Consider the following 19,505-nt stretch of genomic DNA (forward strand, 5'->3'; position numbering starts at 1 on the left):
TTTTTGTCAGGTTTATCAAAGATTGTATAGTTGTATGTATGTTGTGTTGCCTCCGGTGCCTCTGTTTTGTTCCATTGGTCTATATCTCTGTTTTGGTACCAGTACCATGCTGTTTTGATTACTGTAGCCTTGTAGTATAGTTTGAAATCTGGTAGTGTGATGCCCCCCACTGTGTTCTTTTTGCTTAGAATTGACTTGGCTATGCGGGCTCTCTTTTGGTTCCATATGAAGTTCATGGTGGTTTTTTCCAGTTCTGTGAAGAAAGTCGATGGTAGCTTGATGGGGATAGCGTTGATTCTGTAAATTACTTTGGGCAGTATAGCCATTTTCACGATATTAATTCTTCCTAACCATGAACATGGAATGTTTCTCCATCTGTTTGTGTCCTCTCTGATTTCGTTGAGCAGTGGTTTGTAGTTCTCCTTGAAGAGGTCCCTTACGTTCCTTGTGAGTTGTATTCCAAGGTATTTTATTCTTTTTGTAGCAATTGCGAATGGCAGTTTGCTCTTGATTTGTCTTTCTTTAAGTCTGTTATTGGTGTAGACGAATGCTTGTGATTTTTGCACATTGATTTTATATCCTGAGACTTTGCTGAAGTTGCTTATCAGTTTCAGGAGTTTTTGGGCTGAGGCGATGGGGTCTTCTAGGTATACTATCATGTCGTCTGCAAATAGAGACAATTTGGCTTCCACCTTTCCTATTTGAATACCCTTTATTTCTTTTTCTTGCCTGATTGCTCTGGCTAGAACTTCCAGTACTATATTGAATAGGAGTGGTGAGAGAGGGCATCCTTGTCTAGTGCCAGATTTCAAAGGGAATGCTTCCAGTTTTTGCCCATTCAGTATGATATTGGCTGTTGGTTTGTCGTAAATAGCTTTTATTACTTTGAGATACGTTCCATCGATACCGAGTTTATTGAGGGTTTTTAGCATAAAGGGCTGTTGAATTTTGTCAAATGCCTTCTCTGCGTCAATTGAGATAATCATGTGGTTTTTGTTTTTGGTTCTGTTTATGTGGTGAATTACGTTGATAGACTTGCGTATGTTGAAGCAGCCTTGCATCCCTGGGATGAATCCTACTTGATCATGATGAATAAGTTTTTTGATTTGCTCTTGCAATCGGCTTGCCAATATTTTATTGAAGATTTTTGCATCTATGTTCATCATGGATATTGGCCTGAAGTTTTCTTTTCTCGTTGGGTCTCTGCCGGGTTTTGGTATCAGGATGATGTTGGTCTCATAAAATGATTTGGGAAGGATTCCCTCTTTTTGGATTGTTTGAAATAGTTTTAGAAGGAATGGTACCAGCTCCTCCTTGTGTGTCTGGTAGAATTCGGCTGTGAACCCGTCTGGACCTGGGCTTTTTTTGTGTGGTAGGCTCTTAATTGCTGCCTCAACTTCAGACCTTGTTATTGGTCTATTCATAGTTTCAGCTTCCTCCTGGTTTAGGCTTGGGAGGACACAGGAGTCCAGGAATTTATCCATTTCTTCCAGGTTTACGAGTTTATGCGCATATAGTTGTTTGTAATATTCTCTGATGATGGTTTGAATTTCTGTGGAATCTGTGGTGATTTCCCCTTTGTCATTTTTTATTGCATCTATTTGGTTGTTCTCTCTTTTATTTTTAATCAGTCTGGCTAGTGGTCTGTCTATTTTGTTGATCTTTTCAAAAAACCAGCTCTTGGATTTATTGATTTTTTGAAGGGTTTTTCGTGTCTCAATCTCCTTCAGCTCAGCTCTGATCTTAGTTATTTCTTGTTTTCTGCTGGGTTTTGAGTTTTTTTTGATCTTGCTCCTCTAGCTCTTTCAATTTTGACGATAGGCTGTCAATTTTGGATCTCTCCATTCTCCTCATATGGGCACTTATTGCTATATACTTTCCTCTAGAGACTGCTTTAAATGTGTCCCAGAGGTTCTGGCATGTTGTGTCTTCGTTTTCATTGGTTTCGAAGAACTTCTTTATTTCTGCCTTCATTTCGTTGTTTACCCCGTCAACATTCAAGAGCCAGTTGTTCAGTTTCCATGAAGCTGTGCGGTTCTGGGTGGGTTTCTGAATTCTGTGTTCTAACTTGATTGCACTATGGTCTGAGAGGCTGTTTGTTATGATTTCAGTTGTTTTGCATTTGTTGAGCAGTGCTTTACTTCCAATTATGTGGTCAATTTTAGAGTAGGTGTGATGTGGTGCTGAGAAGAATGTGTATTCTGTGGATTTGGGGTGGAGAGTTCTGTAAATGTCCACCAGGTTTGCTTGCTCCAGGTCTGAGTTCAAGCCCTGGATATCCTTGTTGATTTTCTGTCTGGTTGATCTGTCTAGTATTGACAGTGGAGTGTTAAAGTCTCCCACTATTATTGTGTGGGAGTCTAAGTCCTTTCGTAAGTCATTAAGAACTTGCCTTATGTATCTGGGTGCTCCTGCATTGGGTCCATATATGTTTAGGATCATTAGCTCTTCTTGTTGTATCGATCCTTTTACCATTATGTAATGTCCTTCTTTGTCTCTTTTGATCTTTGTTGCTTTAAAGTCTATTTTATCAGAGATGAGAATTGCAACTCCTGCTTTTTTTTGCTTTCCATTAGCTTGGTAAATCTTCCTCCATCCCTTTATTTTGAGCCTTTGTGTATCCTTGCATGTGAGATGGGTTTCCTGGATACAGCACACTGATGGGTTTTGGATTTTTATCCAATTTGCCAGTCTGTGTCTTTTGATTGGTGCGTTTAGTCCATTTACATTTAGGGTTAATATTGTTATGTGTGAATTTGATACTGCCATTTTGATGCTAAGTGGCTGTTTTGCCTGTTAGTTGTTGTAGATTCTTCATTATGTTGATGCTCTTTAGCATTCAGTGTGATTTTGGAATGGCTGGTACTGGTTGATCCTTTCTATTTGTAGTGCCTCTTTTAGGAGCTCTTGTAAAGCAGGCCTGGTGGTGACAGAATCTCTGAGTACTTGCTTGTTCGCAAAGGATTTTATTCTTCCTTCACTTCTGAAGCTCAGTTTGGCTGGATATGAAATTCTGGGTTGAAAGTTCTTTTCTTTAAGAATGTTGAATATTGGCCCCCACTCTCTTCTGGCTTGTAGTGTTTCTGCCGAGAGATCTGCTGTGAGTCTGACGGGCTTCCCTTTGTGGGTGACCCGACCTTTCTCTCTGGCTGCCCTTAGTATTCTCTCCTTTATTTCAACCCTGTTGAATCTGACGATTATGTGCCTTGGGGTTGCTCTTCTTGCAGAATATCTTTGTGGTGGTCTCTGTATTTCCTGCAATTGAGTGTTGGCCTGTCTTGCTAGGTGGGGGAAATTTTCCTGGATGATGTCCTGAAGAGTATTTTCCAGCTTGGATTCATTCTCTTCGTCCCCTTCTGGTACACCTATCAAACGTAGGTTAGGTCTTTTCACATAGTCCCACATTTCTTGGAGACTTTGTTCATTCCTTTTTGCGCTTTTTTCTCTGATCTTGGTTTCTTGTTTTATTTCATTGAGTTGGTCTTCGACTTCAGATATTCTTTCTTCTGCTTGGTCAATTCGGCTATTGAAACTTGCGTTTGCTTCGCGAAGTTCTCGTATTGTGTTTTTCAGCTCCTTTAATTCATTCATATTCCTCTCTAAGTTATCCATTCTTGTTATCATTTCCTCGAATCTTTTTTCAAATCTTTTTTCAAGGTTCTTAGTTTCTTTGCATTGATTTAATACATGATCTTTTAGCTCACAAAAGTTTCTCATTATCCATCTTCTGAAGTCTAATTCCGTCATTTCGTCACAGTCATTCTCCGTCCAGCTTTGTTCCCTTGCTGGTGAGGAGTTTTGGTCCTTTCTAGGAGGCGAGGTGTTCTGGTTTCGGGTGTTTTCCTCCTTTTTGCGCTGGTTTCTTCCCATCTTTGTGGATTTGTCCGCTGGTCGACTGCGTAGTTGCTGACTTTTCGATTGGGTCTCTGAGTGGACACCCAGAATGTTGATGATGAAGTATTTCTGTTACTTGGTTTTCCTTCTACCAGTCTAGCCCCTTCGCTGTACGACTGCTGAGGTCCGCTCCAGACCCTGCTTGTCTGGGGTGCACCTCTAGCAGCTGTGTCACAGCGAGGGATGCTACCAGTTTCTTTTTCTGCTATCTTTGTCCCAGGATGATGCCTGCCTAATGTCAGTCTTTTGTATATAGAGGGGTCAGGGAGTTGCTTGAGGAGACAGTTTGTACTTTATAGGGGCTTAATTGCTGAGCTGTGAGCTCTGTTGTTCATTCAGGGCTGTTAGGCTGCTATGTTTGATTCTGCAGCAACAGAGATCATTAAAAAACCCTTTTTTTTTCTCAAATGCTCTGTGTTGAGGGGTTTGGGCTTTATTTTTGGATGTCCTTGAGGTCCTGCCCAGCTAGGACGCAGACTAGCCACTGTTTGGCTGCCGAGGCTCTGCCCTGCTGTTGTGTGATTCGCCCTGTTCCTGCAGGCTCTGCTGTGTTCTCCGCCACGCCCTGCGGCGGAGTCTCTCTGTTGTAGCGGGTTGCCTCGGCAACGGCAGGCTGCGTCAGCAGTGGGCATGTATCTCAGTAGGGACGGGTTGCCTCGGCAACGGCAGGCTGCGTCAGCAGTGGGCGTGTATCTCAGTAGGGACAGGTTCCCTCGGCACCGGCTGGCTGCGTCAGCAATGGGCGTGTATCTCAGTTGGGGCGGGTTGCCTCGGTAATGGTGGACGCCCCTCCCCCTCAGAGTGTCTCGGGCCGTCTGCCCAGGGCTTGTTTGAAATTGCGGTTTTGTTCGTCCCACTGGGCCAACCCTAACGCTCTGTCCCTGCGATCCCCTGGCTGGCCCACTGTCCAAGTCTAGCTCAGTCTCAAGTCCAGCCCTCTCACGTCTCCGGTTGCCGGTTCAACGGGGCACCCGGACAAGCACGCCCTGTGGGGAGCGCTGGGTAGGGCCGGCCGCCGCCACCCCGGCTGCCGGCTTCGCCAGGCGGAGGTTCTGCCTGGCGTCCCGCGTCTCCTCTTCACTTGGGAATTTCCCCGTTCCGTGGGCAACAAAGATCAGTCTGGAAATGCAGCTCAGACTCACCTTTCCGCGGACACAATGCGAGCTCCAATCCTGGGTTGTTCTCACAGTGCCATCTTGAGTCCTCCAGGATTCTGTTTTCATACCTTATTGTGAAATACATTGAGACATCGACAGGAATGACCGATGACTTTGATATTTTTCTAGTGTGTCATTGGGTTCTCTGATACTTCCAGTTGTCGGTATTGTCATGTAAGGTCTGTGTGCCATCATGTGGTCTCGGGTAGGCTGCTCTGCTATAATTTGTTTGATAGTGTAGTCCTGAATACCTCCTTGTCACCTTTCAATTAATCCGTAGGTAAAGACAGGTATCTACTGAGTTTTTGGATTCATAGAGCATAGAGACAATTCCCTAGGCTTGTACGAATGGCGAAATGGAAACGCCACTAATGAGGTCCTCAGTGCAGTTGGTTCATCAACAGAAAGACCCTGCTCTGTACTGGGCAGACCAGGACTCATCTTCTGGGCCCTATTCTGCATGTGCACACACACGACTTTATTACAGCGAGTCCAGAACTTACCCTGTTTTTGAGATGACTTGAAAACATATTAAATGTTGAAAAAACTAGGAATAGTTGACCTGGAAAGGGAAATAGCTAAGACAGGACAATAAAATTGATCTTCAAATAGGGCTGTTGTGGGGAAATTGATGTGGGGTTGCCCTACTGGGCATAACTAGACACATGGGCAGGCAATAGGATGGCAAATTTAAGTTCACCCTAAGGACAAACATTGTGATTAGTGTTGTCTAAAAATGGCCTGTGCTGCCTTGGGACACAATGAGCTCCCTGTCATTGAGGGTATTGAAGCATGAGCTGTGTGACAACATGGCAGGAATGTGTAGGGAAATAGGATTATTTTATAGGTTATAGAGAAAATGTTGGATGAGATGATGTCTCACATCTCTCGTGTGTCTGTGACTTTCTAATTTTATGGAACCAGTGCCTTTACAATTTCTCATGGCTTTGTGTGCACAAGATGGGATTCACTGAGAATGATACTTGAACAGTTGCTGGAAGGGATTCTAAAATGGGGCAACCACAGACAGTTTAGAAAGAGCCATCCCCACAAGTATATGATGAAAATCATTTAAAGCCAAACTGTCTCATTCTAAGATACTTGGAAAAGAAACCAGTGAAGAACGCAGGATGATTTTTCCTAAAGAGGTGATTATTCAAATATCATGTTAATGTAAAATATGTTGATGATGAAACCCTAGAAGTTGAGCTCTATAAGCAGCTTAAATAGTTATCAGTAGCATTACAGCTCTTGCCTGTCTCTGTAACAAGGGGCCTGTGCAATCAGGCATGAGTCTCCTGTGGACCAAGGCTAGGCTGTGCTGGGAGCTATGTACATGGTCTGCCTATGCTGAACAACACAGTCCTCATGCCCAGCAGTCAGTTTGGAGTCTCCTTCCAAGTATATGTATAGAATAATACCCTGCAGCATTGTGGGGAGAGGGTGGCAACTCTATTTATTTTTATTTTTTGAGAGAGTTTCACTCTTATTGCACAGTACAATGGTGCAATCTTGGCTCATTGCAACCTCCACCTCCCGGGTTCAAGCGATTCTCCTGTCTCAGCCTCCCAAGTAGCTGGGATTACAGGCATGAGCCACCATACCTGCCTAAGTTTGTATTTTTAGTAGAGACGGGGTTTCTCCATGTTGATCGGGCTGGATTCAAACTCCCAACCTCAGGTAATCTGCCTGCATTGGCCTCCCAAAGTGCTGGGATTACAGGCGTGAGCCACCGTGCCCAGCCAACTCAACTTTCTTAACTTGAAACTTTATAAAACTAATACAAGAAACACAATAATAAATGAACCCAGTGAATTTTATATAGTTCGTAATACATTTTACTTAAGCATATACCTATATGTCAAAAAGGCAGCAAATATTATGCATTTGGCTTGACTCTGATTGTTCTCTGCCAATGAGCAGGTGAAGCCTTTGGCTGGATGAGAACAGGTACTTGGCCAACTCGTGCTCGCCCTGTAGGTATCACTGGCCCTCGTAGTCACTGTATGGACTCATGCGATGCCCGGTTAGTAGAAAGATGCCCTGTGCTCCAGTGTACAGCTCTGCAAAATGCTGCTCCTTGGTGGTGGCGCGTTTGACTCCCATCTCTCTGCTCCGCACAGTTCTTGGTCTATGTTTCGCCCTGATGGTATGGGCAGTTTTCATGAGCCATAGTGGATTTTGGAGGGGAAAGAGTTGCAGGCTAAACACAAAGGAAGATGCTTGCTTGGCAAGAGGTCACAGTGCAACGCTCCCAGACTCCTTCCAGCTATAAGAGATAGGCTTTGTTATTTAAAGATGGGTAGATATAAATGAGGCTGCTGGACTATGTTTTCCTTTGTTTAGCCATTGTATGTGTTCATGCAATGCCAGGACAGTAGAAAGATGCCCTGTGCTGGCTGGGCTTGGTGGCTCACTCCTGTAATCCCAGCACTTTTTAGGAAGCCAAGGTGAGTGGATCGCCTGAGGTCAGGGGTTTGAGACCAGCCTGGCCAATATGGTGAAACCCTGTCTCTACTAAAAATGCAAAAATTAGCCTGGTGTGGTGGCGCTTGCCTGGAGTCCCAGCTACTTGGGAGGCTGAGGCAGAAGAATCACTTGAACCTGAGAGGCGGAAGTCGCAGTGAGCTGAGATCACACCATTGCACTCCAGCCTGGGTGACAGAGCAAGACTCTTGTCTCAAAAAAAAAAAAAAAAAAAGGAAAAAAAGAAAGATGCCCTGTGCTCCAGTGTATAGCTCTGCAAAATACTTAGTTCTATCATATGAATACGATAGGCTATTTTGAGTCAAATCTCAAAAGAAAAGAGAAAAGCAGTCATTAAACAAAACAACAGATGGCAAGTCTTTCTATACAAATGTTACTCAGTTTTAATTCTCTCTTTTTCTCTATTAGATGTTTTTTATTGGTCCTACCTCTGGAGACCCTTCAGTGTAGTCCCTAGTTCTCTTTAATGGCACTCCCACCTTGATTGTCCCTGAAGTAGGAAACATTCCGGGAGGGCAGGAATCATGTCCTCAAGGTTCCCAGTGTGGTGTCTGGCCCAGGGCAGGCATAGATCAGCCTTGGGGACAGAGTGCTTGTTAGGAGGCTGCCAATAAGCTAACATCCACAGGGGAGAATATGGATGGCATCAGAACCCCTTCCCCTTAACCTGTAGAAAAGAGAGAGGGATGCCGGGCACTGTGGCATGCCTGTAGTCCCAGCTACTCAGGAGGCTGAGGCTGGAGGGTCATTTGAGCCCAGGAGCTCTGGGTTGTAGGGTGCTCTGCCAATCAGGTGTCTTCACTAAGTTTGGCATCAATATGGTGCCCTCTCAGGAGCAGGGGACCACTAAGTTTCCTAAAGAGGGGCGAACCGGCCCAGGGCAGAAAAGAAAGAGGGAGTCTCATGCTTGGGCTCTTGGGAGAAAAAGGATAATATGATACAGCTGCCAAGCTATGCAGCTTGTAACCAATGTGTCCAGAATTTGCCTAGATCACAGTCTAGGATGCCTAAGGGAGAGGAAACTTAAAGCTATGTCTTCTAATGAAGGTAGCCACAATTGTTAAACCATCCTTTTGCCCAAATTGCAACATCCTAAGAGATGCAAAAAAGAAGCCATCTTACCTCTTTCTTGCAGTAAGCTATTTCTTGCTTGCTGGAATGACAGATCTACCGTATCCACTTTCTTGGCACGTATCACGTGGGTGTGAAATAAACAAGCGTCTGCCATTTTCTCATTCATCTTTCCATGTCTCCCCCATGTTCCCCCTCCTCACAGTCACATCACATTCGAGCCGGTGGAAAGATTCTCAGGTGCTAGGGGCTATTTTTCTACACTGAATCCAGCTGCTGCTGATAGGAGTTAAAGCCAGGACAAGCATATTAGCCCATTTCTACCTTAAATCTTCAAACGCTACAAAAGTGCATCAAACAGTCTTCCTGGGAGCAGTTTACAAGGTGGCTGGTAAGAGCCACAGATCCACTCTTACAAATCATTTCTCTCCAAGTAAATTGATACCAGAGTTATTTATTGTTGTGATATTCCTGCCAACAACTTAATACCAAAGCCAGCATTTGAAAACCGAGTGAGAAATTTGTGCTCAAAAATGTGAATTAAATAGTTCTTCCAGGGCTCTCCTTGGCAATTTGGATTTTCCTGGCAAGTTGATTCGGTAAGTCTTACATTTTCTCAATTCTTATGAGGTGCTTAGATCATATGGCTGCTCCTCATCCAAAATGAACGTGATGCAATTTGCAGGCCCATGGACATGCTGCTGGGATCCTTCAAAACATCGGAATTTCCCCTAAGAGAGCAGATTCGAACTCAGGAATTGAGGTTTTGACCTGAATATTCACCACTTCTTATATTTTAGTAATTTCTGCTTTAGAGAGTTCCCAAAGATAATCTTATTTAGAAGAAGGGAGGCTTATAGTACAAAGAAGGACACAGCTATTACAAAATACTCCTCCAAGAAATGGATTTAGTTGGCTAATTGCGTCGTTCTTCATGTCAGCTTTCTTCACCATTGTTTCCTGGGCTTTTTGTTTTTGTTCTGTTCAGACACAGGCTTTATATGTGATGAGAAACACCAGGGAATTCAAGATAGACAGGAGAACAAAGGCAGAACACATTAGCCTTGGCTGGGGAGATCAGAAGTGATGGCCGGGCTTTATGTGAAGGGCATGGGCAGAGGACTCCAACTTCTTTTTTAGGTTCTTTTCAGTAGGATTTTCTAGTGTTTGTGAAATGAATCAACTTACCTGGTCAATTGTCTATTATGATGTTACAGTGGACATTCTTACTGTGCCCTAGCAGTTGAATCTAAAAGTCCATTTAATTCACAGCCACCCAAATCATGACTAAGTTTTGAAAGAGCCCTGAGAAGAAGTGTTATCATAAGTATGCAAAGACATGAAGATTTGGACTGGTCAGTGTCAGACAACCATAGGGATTTGGTTTCATTGGTGGGTGGTTTTTATTTAAGTTTGTTTTGTTTTGCTTCATTTTTGTTTTTGTTTTTTGAGACAGTCTTGCTCTGTTACTCAGGCTGGAGTGCAGTGGCACAATCTCAGCTCACTGCAACCTACACCCCAGGTTCAAGCAGTTTTCCTGCTGCAGCCTCCAAAGTAGCTGGGATTACAGGTGCCTGCCACCATGCCCAGCTGATTTTTGTATTTTTATTTTATTCATCTATTTTTTAATTAGACTTTAAGTTCTGGGGTACATGTGCAGAACATGCAGGTTTGTTACATAGGCATACACGTGCCATGGTGGTTTGCTGCATCCATCATCCCGTCATCTACATTAGGTATTTCTCCTAATACCATCCCTTCCCTAGCCCTCCACCCCCTGCTATCCCTCCCCTAAATCCCTATCACCTGACAGCCCTGATGTGTGATGTTCCCCTTCTCTCTGTCCACACTCATTATTCAACACCCGCTTATGAATGAGAACATGTGGTGTTTGGTTTTCAGTTCTTGTGTTTGCCGAGAATGGTGGTTTCTAACATCATCCATGTCCCTGCAAAGAACATGAGCTCATCCTTTTTTATGGCTGCATAGTATTCCATGGTATATATGTGCCACCTTTTCTTTATTCAGTCTATCATTGATGGGCATTTGGGTTGGTTCCAGGTCTTTGCTATTGTGAACAGTGCCGCAATGAATATACGTGAGCTTGTGTCTTTATAACAGAATTATTTATAATCCTTTGAGTATATACCAGTAATGGGATTGCTGGGTCAGATGGTATTTCTAGTTCTAGATCCCTGAGGAATTGCCATGCTGTATTCCACAATGGTTGAACTAATTTATACTCCCACCAACAGTGTAAAAGCGTTTCTGTTTCTCCACATCCTCTCCAGCATCTGTTGTCTTTTTTTAATGATCACCATACTAACTGGTGTGAGATGGTATCTCCATGTGGTTTTGATTTGCATTTCTCTAATGACCTGTGATGATGAGCTTTTTTTTTCATATGCTTTTGGCTGCATAAATGTCTTCTTTTGAGAAGTGTCTGTTCATATCCTTGGCCCACTTTTCGATGGAGTTTTTTTTTCTTGTAAATTTGTTTAAGTTCTTCATAGATTCTGGTTAGTAGCCCTTTGTCAGATGGGTAGATTGCAAAAATTTACTCCCATTCTGTAGGTTGCCTATTCATTCTGATGAGATAGCTAAATAGAGATAGAGAGAGAGATCTATAGATATAGATACTTTTTTTTCTGTACAGAAGTTCTTTAATTTAAGTAGATCCCACTTGTCAATTTTTGCTTTTGTTGCCATTGCTTTTGGTGTTTTAGTCATAAAGTCCTTGCCCATGCCTGTGTCCTGAGTGGTACTGCCTAGGTTTTCTCCTAGTCTTTTTATGGTTTTAGGTCTTACATTTAAATCTTTAATCCATCTTGAGTTAATTTTTATATAAGGTGTAAGAAAGGGATCTAGTTTCAGCTTTCTGCATATGGCTAGCCAGTTTTCCCACACCATTTATTAAACAGGGAATCCTTTTCCCCATTGCTTGTTTCTGTCAGGTTTATCAAAAATCAGATGGTTGTAGATGTGTGGCATTATTTCTGAGGCCTCTGTTCTGTTCCATTGGTCTGTATCTCTGTTTTGGTACCAGTGCCATGCTGTTTTGATTACTGTAGCCTTGTAGTATAGTTTGAAGTCAGGTAGCATGATGCCTCCAGCTTCGTTTTTTTTTTTTTTTTTTTTGCTTAGGATTGTCTTGGCTATGTGGGCTCTTTTTTGTTCCATATGAAATTTAAGGAGTTTTTTTCCAATTCTGTGAAGAAAGTCAATGGTAGCTTGATGGGGATAGCATTGAATCTACAAATTACTTTGAGCAGTATGGTCATATTCACAATATTGAGTCTTCCTAACCATGAGCATGGAATGTTTTCCCAACTGTTTGTGTCCACTCATATTTTCTTGAGCAGTGGTTTGCAGTTCTCTTTGAAGAGATTATTCACATCGCTTGTTAGTTATATTCCTATGTAGTTTATTCTCTTTGTAGCAATTGTGAATGGGAGTTCACGCATGATTTGGCTCTCTCTCTGTTGTTGGTATATAGAAATGCTTGTGATTTTTGCACATTGATTTTTGTATCCTGAGACTTTGCTGAAGTTGCTTATCAGCTTAAGGAGATTTTGGGCTGAGATGATGGAGTCTTCTAATTATACAGTCATGTCCTCTGCAAATAGAGACAATTTGACTTCCTCTTTTCCTAATTGAATACCCTTTATTTCCTTCTTGCCTGATTGCCCTGGCCAGAACTTCCAATACCATGTTGAATAGGAGGGGTGAGAGAGGGCATCCTTTTCTTGTGCTGGCTTTCAAAGGGAATGCTTCCAGTTTTTGCCCATTCAGTATGATATTGACTGTGGGTTTGTCATAAATAGCTCTTATTATTTTGAGATACGTTCCCTTAATACCTAGTTTATGGAGAGTTTTTAGCAGAAATGCTGTTGAATTTTGTCTAAGGCCTTCTCTGCATCTATTAAGATAATCGTGGTCTTTGTCTTTGGTTCTGCTTCTGTGATGGATTACCTTTATTGATTTGTGTATGTTGAACAAGCCTTGCATCCCAAGGATGGTTTTTGCATCCCAAGAAAGGGTTTCCCCATGTTGGCCAGGCTGGTCTTAGACTCCTGACCTCAAGTGAGCCACCTGCCTCGGCCTCCCAACATGTTTGCGTGAGATTTTTAAAACAAGATTCTGGTTCCTGAGAGGTAAAGTGAGTTGTGTGCTCTGGGAAGGAAGATGTAGAAACGGCAGTGTCTTAATCCATTTGGGCTGCTGTAGCAAAATACAGTAAACTAAGTGGCTTATAAATAATAGAAATTTATTTCTCACAGTTCTGGAGGTTGAGAAGTCAAAGATCAAGACACCAGCAAGTTTGGTGGTGGGGACAGCTGCTTTTTCACAGACGGTGCTGTCTCACTTTGTCCTTACATGGTAGAAGGCAAACAAGCTCCCTCCAGCCCCTTTCTTAAGGGCACTAATCCCCTTAGGAGGGACCTGCCTTCATGACCTAATCACCTCCTAAAGGCCTTACCTCCAGATGCCACCATGTTTTGGGTTAGGATTTTAACATGTGAATTTTGGGAAAACATGTTCAGACTGTAACAGGCAGGAAGCAAATATCTCCACCCCCATTGTCTGAGTCAATGGAAAAGAGTATGGAATTTCAGCGCCCTCACTTCATGACCTGACTTTCCCTCAAGCCCAATAACCATCGCTGTGTAGGAAGAAGGCTAGCAGGTCACTGCCCCTGCTCTGTTGTGGTGGTGAGTGGGCAAGGGATGGGATGAAGACAGGAACCACCAAACCTTACTCCTCTCTCTTCCATCTCCCTTGTCCCTAAACCAGGTTTGTCTTGGGAACCTTTCAAATCAAATCTTCCAGGCCTCATTCATTTTCAACTTTTACTGAAATGATAGAGATCCTGGCTATTTCAGCCTAGGCCACCAGAGAGCCCTGTTTATGTGAGTTTAAGATTTAAGTCTAAGATTTAGACTGAACGACCTGCAGCTCTGAAGTCTCAATGGTCAGCAATTCTGGAATAATGACCCACACTATCAGACACATATGAAATCATCTGTGGCAGAAAGACAGTTTGTAAATGTATCATTGTATTAATCTGTTCTCATGCTGCTAATAAAGACATGCCAGAGAGTGGGTCATTTATAAAGGAAGGAGGTTTAATGAACTCAGTTTTACATGGCTGAGGAGACCTCATAATCATGGTGAAAGATGAAGGAAGAGCAAAGGTATGTCTTACCTGGTGGCAGGTAAGAGAACTTGTGCAGGGGAACTCCCATTTATAAAACCATCAGATCTTGGGAGACTTACTATCATGAGAACAGCATGGGAAAGACCCGCTCCCATGAATCAGTTACCTCCCACCATATCCCTCTGTCAACACGTGGGAATTATCGGAGCTACAATTCAAGGTGAGGTTTGGCTGGGGACACATACAAACCATATCAGTCGTGTGGAGTGGACCTTTCCAATAAGCACTATATTTGCTGTTCTGAATGCCTGTCTAAATGTCAATGTACAGAGCAGAGAGAACTGGCAGTCAGCATAAGTGGTAGTCACATAAAAAATAAAGAATCAAGGCAAAGGACTCTTTAGCAGTTTTAAAAATATTTTATATTTTATTAGCTTTAGGGATACAAGTGGTGTTTGGTTACATGGATGCATGGTGTAGTGGTGAAGTCTGAGATTTTAGTGTACCTGTCACCTGAGTGGTGTACATTTAACCCAATAGGCAGCTTTCTATCCCTCAACCCACTCACCCTCTCCTCCCCTCTTCTGAGTCTCCAAAGTCCACTACATCACTCTGTATGCCTTCTCATACCCAAAAGTTAGTTCCCACTTACAAGTGAGAACATGCAGTATTTGGTTTTTCCATTCGTGTGTTACTTCGCTTGGAATAGCGGCCTCCAGTTCCATCCAAGTTGCTGCAAAAGCCATTATTTCATTCTTTTCTGTGGCTGACTAGTATTGCATGGTATATGCATGCGCACTACACATTTTCTTTATCTACCCATCAGTTGATGGGCACTTAAGTTGATTCCATGTCTTTCTGATTACAAATTGAAGGTAAAGGATTTTGATTAGGCTGTATTAATGTGTGAAGTCATCCCCATATTTCTAAAGTGCTAAACCTTTTCTGTGCCCAAATATTTGAAAGTCTCAGGCTCGGGATTTCTCTTCCTGCAGTGGCAGGTTACTGCCATTAATCCATCTCTTTTTCTTTACGTGTACCATTGATCTTAGACCTTTGCCTTGGGCTGCTACTTTACATTGTGCAGCTAATTCTATTCGGGAGACTTTAGGACATGGCTTGTATGTGATAGAACCATTAATTAAAAATGAATTAGCAGCTGGGTGTGGTGGCTCACGCCTGTAATCCCAGCACTTTGGGAGGCTGAGGTGGGTGGATCATGAGGTCAGGAGTTCAAGACCAGCCTGGCCAAGATGGTAAAAATCCAAAAATTAGCCGAGTGAGGTGGCAGGCACCTGTAATCCTAGCTACTCGGGAGGCTGAGGAAGGAAAATTGCTTGAACCCGGGGCGGAGGGGTGGAGGTTGCAGTGGGCTGATCCAGCCTGGGTGACAGAGTGAGACTCTTTCAAAAAAAAAAAAAAAATTAGAGTCTAATGATGCCTTTTCAAAGATTGGAAGGAACCAAACCTTTCCTAGGTTTTCCCTTGGAGCAACATTCACTACCTGGTTTAAGGATAAAGGACAGAACTCTCATGCTCTTGACAAATTACAAGATGAGTATTAACAAAAAAATCCCGACAAACTAGAAACCATGTTTTTCCATAAAAAATGGTGTAACCAAAATGACGTCTTTGTAAGCCCCTGGTGCTGGATGCAGTGGATGGAGGCTGACAGTGGGTAATGCCTGTGTCTTCTTGCCCAGGCCAGTGAGAGGCGTGTCCACCTCGTCGTGTCCCGCCGGGTTCGGCAGCGGAGCCCTGACATCTTTCAGGAAGTCGGCTGGAATGGCAATGGCAACCGGTCCCCAGGGCCAGGGGAGAGGAGCAACACTCCCAAGGTGAGACCCCCAGGGCAGGGATCCTGCTCCTGAGGAGCGATTTCTTGGGAAGGCTGCTTGCTTTAATATTTCTAAGCGTCGCCTCTGGACTTTTTCACTTAAACACTTTGACTTGTAAAACTATAAGCCCGAAGTCCCATATTTAAGACTTGAAGAGATAATAGGTGTCTCCTATCCAAGCAGGAGAGAGGAAGTTCCAGGACATTTTTGAAACCTGATCATGCAGACCTCATACAGGGACCTGATTTCTAGTCTAACCCAAATAAATGGCATGTTTTTACCAAGAGTTACCTTGTTTAAGGACTGTATTTTATTCACTTTGAAGTGAAGCAAGCAGTTTGCTTGGTTTTGGGCTTTTGAATGTTTCAATCTGACTAGAAATTAAAATAATGATTTCCCCATTATTTTTAGTTTTTGTTTGTGTTTCCCAAAGGGCCCAGGAAGATAATTTAAACACTTCAAGCTCATGTAACGTTAGAGAGTGGTGGAGATTGGGGTAAACCAGAGAGCACATGTTACATGGCATTCAAATCCAGAAACCTCTAAAACACTGTGGATCTGTGGGTGGAATTCATTCTTCAGGCCAACAGTTTGCAGCCTCTCTTTAAATGAAGTGACTCAGCCCAATTTGTACTTCTCTCTGTGGCCTCTGTTAGAGGCAATGCTTTAACGTTTCCATTTGGATGTGTGTTTAAGCAGCACAAACCTTGTTTAGTCCTATAGCTTTGGCTTGGCATCCTGTTGTGATGCTAATGAGCTTCTTTCAGTCATTTCTCCTGAGTTCTGGTTTAATTGCATCACTCATAATTGAAAAAAATTCTTAAAGGTAGCTCATTCTTCTTGCAACAGAGAGTAGGGAATGCCCTGTTCTTTCCGCGTCCATCTGTGTGTTGGTTGGAATAGCTTACAGATTTAGTTTCTGAGTAACATATACAGAAACAGTGTTCAGATGTTTTATTTTGGAACATCTCTGCTTTATACTGTGTTAATTACAGCGCCAACAAGGTTATACACCCCTCCTGGTTCTCCAGCCAGCCAAGCCTCATAAATCCGTAAATTCCATGTTGATTTACAATGAGGAGTCTAGACACTCCAAATACGTCCAACTAAAACATTTTATGGATAAGGACTCCCTGATGTATTTTTGCTAGTAAATACCTAATGTTTAAATTTAATGGATAGTCTTTATTAGTGAAAAACTGGTTTATTAGCTTAATTAATTGAAGTTTTTATCCAGTTAACTAATTTTAGTTCAATTAGCTAGAATGTCATATTCTAAATTATCAAATTGTAGAGAAGGTAGCCTCCACTGCACTGTGGTTTTATCATTCCTTCCACCTCTTCATCATGAAAGAGCTGGGAGGATCTGATCACATTTCTGCTGTAACCCTCTGTCATGAGTCGTAATTCCACGAAAGGTACAAACTGACTTAGTGGGAATTGTAATTATTTCTATTTTAACTTACATGCTATCTGCCTTCTGAAATATCCTCACAAAAAAGTAATAGATTTAAAATAAAACTAAGACATATATGGCTGTTAGATGATTGCAGTTTTTATATTCTTACTAAAATTTTGTTTGGTTTAGGAAACCAGGAAGCTTTTTAAAAATAAGAGCTTAGGCCAGGCACGGTGGCTCAAGCCTGTAATCCCAGCACTTTGGGAGGCTGAGGCGGGTGGATCACGAGGTCAAGAGATCGAGACCATCCTGGTCAACATGGTGAAACCCCATCTCTACTAAAAATACAAAAAATTAGCTGGGCATGGTGGCGCGTGCCTGTAATCCCAGCTACTCAGGAGGCGGAGGTAGGAGAATTGCCTGAACCCAGGAGGCGGAGGTTGCAGTGAGCCGAGATCGCGCCATTGCACTCCAGCCTGGGTAACAAGAACGAAACTCTGCCTCAAATACAATAAAAAATAAAAAAATAAAATAAGAGCTTAAACAATTCAAAGAAATACCAAAGACAGCAGGATTTGTGGGACAGAAAACGTTTAGCCAATTAGAAAAGTTAAGGAATGATAGGCCTCAAATTTTGTGTGGTTTACCTCTGTGGGGAGGAAGACTCTGAGCAGAAAGAGGGAGAGAGGTACTAAGTGCACTTAGAATGTTTATTTCTAATGGAGAGTCTTGAGGTACATGGGTAGGTGATTTTGTTATTCTTTATGCTTGTCTAAAATGTTTTATTCTAAAAATCTAAAGCAAATATTATAAAATAGAAATATGTCTTATAGTTTGACAAATACTCAGGTACCCATGGTGTTTTTAATTAGCCTAAGCTATTTTATCATAAATTATGTTTTTGAACATTGGGGAACATTCTAAGGTGTCCAAAGTAAGGTGAGGAGAGTGGAGAGAAAAGATAGATAGGCTGGGCACAGCGGCTCATGCCTGTAATCCCAACACTTTGGGAGGCTGAGGTGGGTGGATCACCTGGGGTCGGGAGTTCAAGACCAACCTGACCGACATGGAGAAACTCCATCTCTAGTAAAAAAATACAAATTTTGCCCGGCATGGTGGCGCATGCCTGTAATCCCAGCTACTTGGGAGGCTGAGGCAGAAGAATCACTTGAACCCAGGAGGCAGAGGTTGCAGTGAGCTGAGATTGTGCCATTGCACTCCAGCCTGGGCAACAAGAGCAAAACTTTGTCTCAAACAACAACAACAACAGATAAATAGAAAAGTCATCTCTATCATACATAACTCTTCTTCTCTCCAGCCAAAGTCAGGCAACCCTGGGTGTCTGAGGCTTTCACAGATGGTTTTTCCCCATTGCCAATGTTGGTCTCTTTCTGGTTGAGAAAGAAAATGGTTATGGACTTTGGTTCATGAGACACAGGACACATGGGCATGTGTCGTATTCGTGGCATTTCAGCCACTGCATGCAGCCCCTCAGTGCACAACTACACATCTCTTGCACTACAGGCAAGGCTGTCTGGTAAGCACTGAGCAGGTGTGAAAGAAGACTCTATAAAATATGGTTACTTTTTTTAACTTAGAAAAGTTCTCGATACTCATAAATGTTTTTGAAATGCTGACTCACTACTATCAGAAATAAATGGCTGACTTGAGAAATTTTGGGTGCAGTTCACTCTGTGTGTTTAAGATTCCTCCATGGCCAGGTGCAGGGCTCACACTTGTAATCCCAGCACTTTGGGAGGCCAAGGCGCCAGGAGTTCATGACCAGCCTGGACAACAAAGCATGACTTTGTCTCTACCAAAAAAATTTTTAGAAATCTCTTTTTCCAGGGGTTTCCAACCTGTTCCTCCCTCCATTTTAACTCTTTCCTTTTGAAATGTAAACTTTATCTGAGTTAAGCTATAGAATTTGTGACCATGTAACCCTATTATTTTTGGGGTGTGGATAAGGTGAGGGTTCTTTCCACGTGTCTTTCTCTGTCATTTCAAGAACCACCATCATATTTATGCAGCTTTGGTAGTTTTGCATGTAGAAAAAATACCCACTTTGCATTTTCTACATGCAAAAACTACCAAAGTTGTGTATTCATGTGCGGTTTTTCTGTCTGTGCCTTCAGCCCCTCCATCCTACAATTACTTGTCACGAGAAGGTGGTAGATATCCGAAAAGATCCCAGCGAATCTCTCGGCATGACCGTCGCAGGGGGAGCATCACACAGAGAATGGGATTTGCCCATCTATGTCATCAGTGTTGAGCCTGGAGGAGTCATAAGCAGAGATGGAAGAATAAAAACAGGTAAAAAGTAAAGGGGTTTTAAAGGCACCGGGGTGTCAGGGTATTAAGAGAAATTAATAGCTCATTGTGTTAGGCAACCATTTTCAAAATTAATGAGAGAATGTGGGAGTGATCAGCCAGGACTTTTGCTACCCATTGACCATGATTGGTTTGAGTATACTTACGAGACCAGGTTCCACTCTTCTCAG

General features: G+C 42.7%; 1 protein-coding gene across 2 annotated transcripts in view; it reads left to right on the forward strand.

Moving 5' to 3' along the window:
* Positions 1 to 19,505, forward strand: part of LNX1 (ligand of numb-protein X 1) — a 195,866-nt gene that overhangs the window by 160,166 nt on the left and 16,195 nt on the right. For both annotated transcript variants that reach the window (XM_002745839.7, XM_002745840.7), the window contains 2 exons: positions 15,471 to 15,605; positions 19,140 to 19,317. In XM_002745839.7, coding sequence (XP_002745885.1) covers positions 15,471 to 15,605; positions 19,140 to 19,317 — 313 coding nt within the window. The remainder of the gene's footprint in view (positions 1 to 15,470; positions 15,606 to 19,139; positions 19,318 to 19,505) is intronic.

The sequence above is a fragment of the Callithrix jacchus genome, chromosome 3 (genome assembly GCF_049354715.1).
Source record: "Callithrix jacchus isolate 240 chromosome 3, calJac240_pri, whole genome shotgun sequence".
Classification (NCBI taxonomy): Eukaryota; Metazoa; Chordata; class Mammalia; order Primates; family Cebidae; genus Callithrix; species Callithrix jacchus.